The sequence below is a fragment of the Buceros rhinoceros genome, unplaced genomic scaffold (genome assembly GCF_000710305.1).
Source record: "Buceros rhinoceros silvestris isolate BGI_N320 unplaced genomic scaffold, ASM71030v1 scaffold33411, whole genome shotgun sequence".
Classification (NCBI taxonomy): Eukaryota; Metazoa; Chordata; class Aves; order Bucerotiformes; family Bucerotidae; genus Buceros; species Buceros rhinoceros.
In genome coordinates this window covers 13802-17062 of record NW_010394403.1, presented here as the reverse complement: position 1 = coordinate 17062, position 3261 = coordinate 13802, and the positions used below count along the sequence as shown (strand labels likewise).

At 52.8% G+C, this 3261-nt stretch overlaps 1 protein-coding gene across 1 annotated transcript in view; it reads right to left on the bottom strand.

Annotated features, from left to right (window-relative positions):
- Nucleotides 1-2680: 2680 nt before the first annotated feature.
- The window catches only part of LOC104501409 (chromosome unknown open reading frame, human C11orf24), a 6660-nt gene continuing 6079 nt past the window's right edge, over nt 2681-3261 (bottom strand). Inside the window, exon 4 of the mRNA XM_010145213.1 lies at nt 2681-3249. Within this exon, the coding sequence (XP_010143515.1) occupies nt 2681-3249 (569 nt within the window). The remainder of the gene's footprint in view (nt 3250-3261) is intronic.

The window sequence follows — 3261 nt, the reverse complement described above, 5'->3', positions numbered from 1 at the left end:
GCTTAAATTATTCCCAAAGGGTTTTACTTGTTTTTAATAAACCAATCTTAGAAAGTATGTTTTAGAAAAGAAAACTCTTTCAGAGTTTTGTTTAACTAATGCCCCCGTCCTCTCCCCTCCCTTCCTACTTCCTCCAAGGAATCAGTACAGGGGGATCTCTCTTCAAAGCCAAGAACAAAAACCGGTGCGGCTTCACAAACTCCCGCTCCACTCCACGGAACCTGGTGTCCAACTTCGGGTCTCTGAAGAGGAGCACAGAGACCAAAAGAAACAAGGCCACAGCCAGTGCCAAGGTCATCCAGGACCGTCCCCGTTTCCAGGACGGGCAACACGAGTCTGATGATCGTAGTTTGCCTCTGAGGAAACAGCTCATGCAACGACAAAATTAAAAATACTGCCGAGCATCAGCGGAACAGCTGCAGCAGTGATCCTTTACGCAGGAAGGCGCTTCCTACAGACAGGAATTCGCTTCCACAGGCGGGGATAAATCACGAGGAGGAGCACTATCGCCCGGATTCACCCTATCAAAGCGCAGCATCTATCTGAGGTGCCTAAATGAGGAGAAAAAGAAACGAGCTGAATCTGAGGTGACTCCCATCTCCTGACCTGGGAGCCGGCAGGGAGTGGAGCAGACAGCTCTTATCGCAGCGTCTGGGGCAGAGCTCCAAGACCACAGGCTTCAGCCTGTGGTTAGTGACTCACCTGCAGCGCAGGCGGAACCCCAGATCCCTGCGCCAGGAGAAGTCCCTGGACTTTGGGGCAGCATCTGCCCGACATCTGCTAAGCGTGCGCTGAGCGGTGAACAGTCCCAGCACCTCAGCGGGGTGCAGCGCCCCGGCTACCCTGGGGGTGTGCCCAGCACCTGGTCACAGACATGGCACATGGGTGGCTCCTGGAAGACGGCAGGAATCAGGGTTCGCTTCCTTTCTGCCAAGGAGAAACCAATTAAAAGCAACCTTAAAACACAATAACACTCAGCCCCTCCAACATTTTTTTTCCCCTCCAGGAAACATGATGTGAGATTTGTGGCTTATCCTTCAGCCCTTCCAAGGAGGGAGGCTCCCCAAACCACACCATGCTTTTACCCTGAGCGATGCTCTACCCTGCTGGCACGCAGACACGCTCCACGTGAACGCGCTGCAAAATGCAACCCGAGCTGGCAACCCGCCGTCTCGCTTCCAATGCAATCGCTTTCCTTTCCTCGACTTCCTGAAATTTTGTCCTCAACATTTGGATTTGGTAAGATGCAGGAAACCTCCTCCCACCCCTTTCCTTCAGACACCCCCTCGCCTCTGCTGCTGCTTGTGCTGTTTGCAGCTCTTTTCACAGCACTTTCAAACCTGACGATGAAGTCTACGAAACAACCACTTCCAGGGTAAAGATTCCCTCCAAATTCTGAACAGCCGAAGAATCTGGATACAAAACTACACCAAACCCCAACAGCTCAGGTACTGAGGTTGGCCTCTTATCAGCCTCAGGCGTGCAGGCAAGCAGGATTAAGGAAGAGCCCACTCACTGCAAGGGAGAGACCAGCTACCGATCTGGTTAAAAATCCACAGTGCACCTCCATCCTGCGTTTCGCCGCTGGTACGCACCAACGTGTCGTTCTCAGACGCATCAAGAGTGAAGGATGCTTGCCAAAAATCAAGCATTGTCTGCTCCCTCTGCTAGCTGCAGATCTCCTAAGACACACTGACAGAGTGACCCACACAGGCCTCATAGATCTTAGGTGCTGAGCTGCAACCACCACCTGAGTAATGACTGCTACCCAGCCTGAGCTGGTCCTAAACGCAAAACAAGAGCCAAAGCAGAGCCTGATGCCGCACCACAGGGACAGCAGGCAGGGATTCCTCCCTGGGGACTGGCAGCTCCTGCTCGGACATGAGAGCAGAACATCCTGGAAGAGGATCAGCACCTTCTGTGACATGGCCACGCTTCCAGTGCGGTCTTCAAAGCCCCGTTCTTGGAATACTGAAGCAGACCGTAAGCCGCTGAAGCCCACCCACCTGCTTCTGCGCTGGCAGGGACCCAGAGGAAAACAGCAATGCAACAAGAAACGCCCTTCCAGGGCCCCGTTTATTCAGTCAATACAAAAATAAGATCATTTCAGTGCAGAGGCACAGTAATCCGCTCCAGGGTGAAGAGTTATCTAGGGTTAGCAGGAAACGTTTACAACGCCTTGTAAACACACCTCTGTACCAGCACGAAGCGTTAGGAAATGTGGCACACGCTGGGTGAGGGCTCCCCGCTGCAGCCACGCTCCCCACGCCTCAGCGGGCCGTTCAGGGCAGAGCACCCTCTGCTCAGAGGAGCGCTCGGGAGGCGGGTGGAACGCGGGGAACTTGCACTGTAAACAGCTGCGAAAGTGCCACAGCATTTCGAGGGTGATGGCTTACCCCCTGCTAGGTTGGTTTTGCGATGAAAAATAGTGGCCAAAGCTATTGCATGTTACGGAAGTTTTAAAAATGGTTTGTTTTTTTTTTTTACAGCAACTTGTTGCACAGTTGAATAAAAAATATTATTTTTTCCTTAATACAGTCCATGGCATTTCTCCTCAATTGCACTAGAAGTAAATTTGGAAGCACTTTCAGTTTGTGTTATAGGCAAACGGGAAAGAAAACCAAGTCAGGCAGGCTTGCAGTCTCCTCTCCATCTCTCTGCTCCCTGTTCGATCCCCCCATCACATCCCCGAGTCCACATACATGCCATTGATGAGGTAATCCACCTGCGTGTAGTCCTTCTTCTTGTAGCTCTCGTAGGCCTGCATGAGGAACACAACGATCACAGCAATGAAGAAAACCGTACCTACCAAAAGCACCGCGAGAAGCAAACTCTTATCCACCAAATACTGAGCGAGGGGCTGGGCAGCCACGAGAATATACTCATCACTCGTGTCCTGAGCTCCTGCAAGGCCCGAAGCTGTTGTTTGGGGCCCATCCGCTGGAGCCATGGTTGTTGGGAAAATGAGAGCTGTTGGCTTTGTCCTGGGCCCAGACGTAGTTTCTGCTGTAGAGGCAGTAGTGAAAGCCGTGGCCTCTCTCGTAGAGCCCGGAAGAGCAGCTGATCGACTCGAGGATGTTGTGGCTGTACTTGCTGCTACCTCTGGGTACTGCGACGTGACGACAGACGTTGGATTCGCAGCCTGTGAACGCCCCGAGGGGGTGAGTGCTGTGGCATGAGTGGACGCCGTGGAAGATGTTCCTGCATCCTGTGGGATGGCTGGTGTTGTGGCCGGCGTCTTCAGGCCAGCTCCATCAGTGG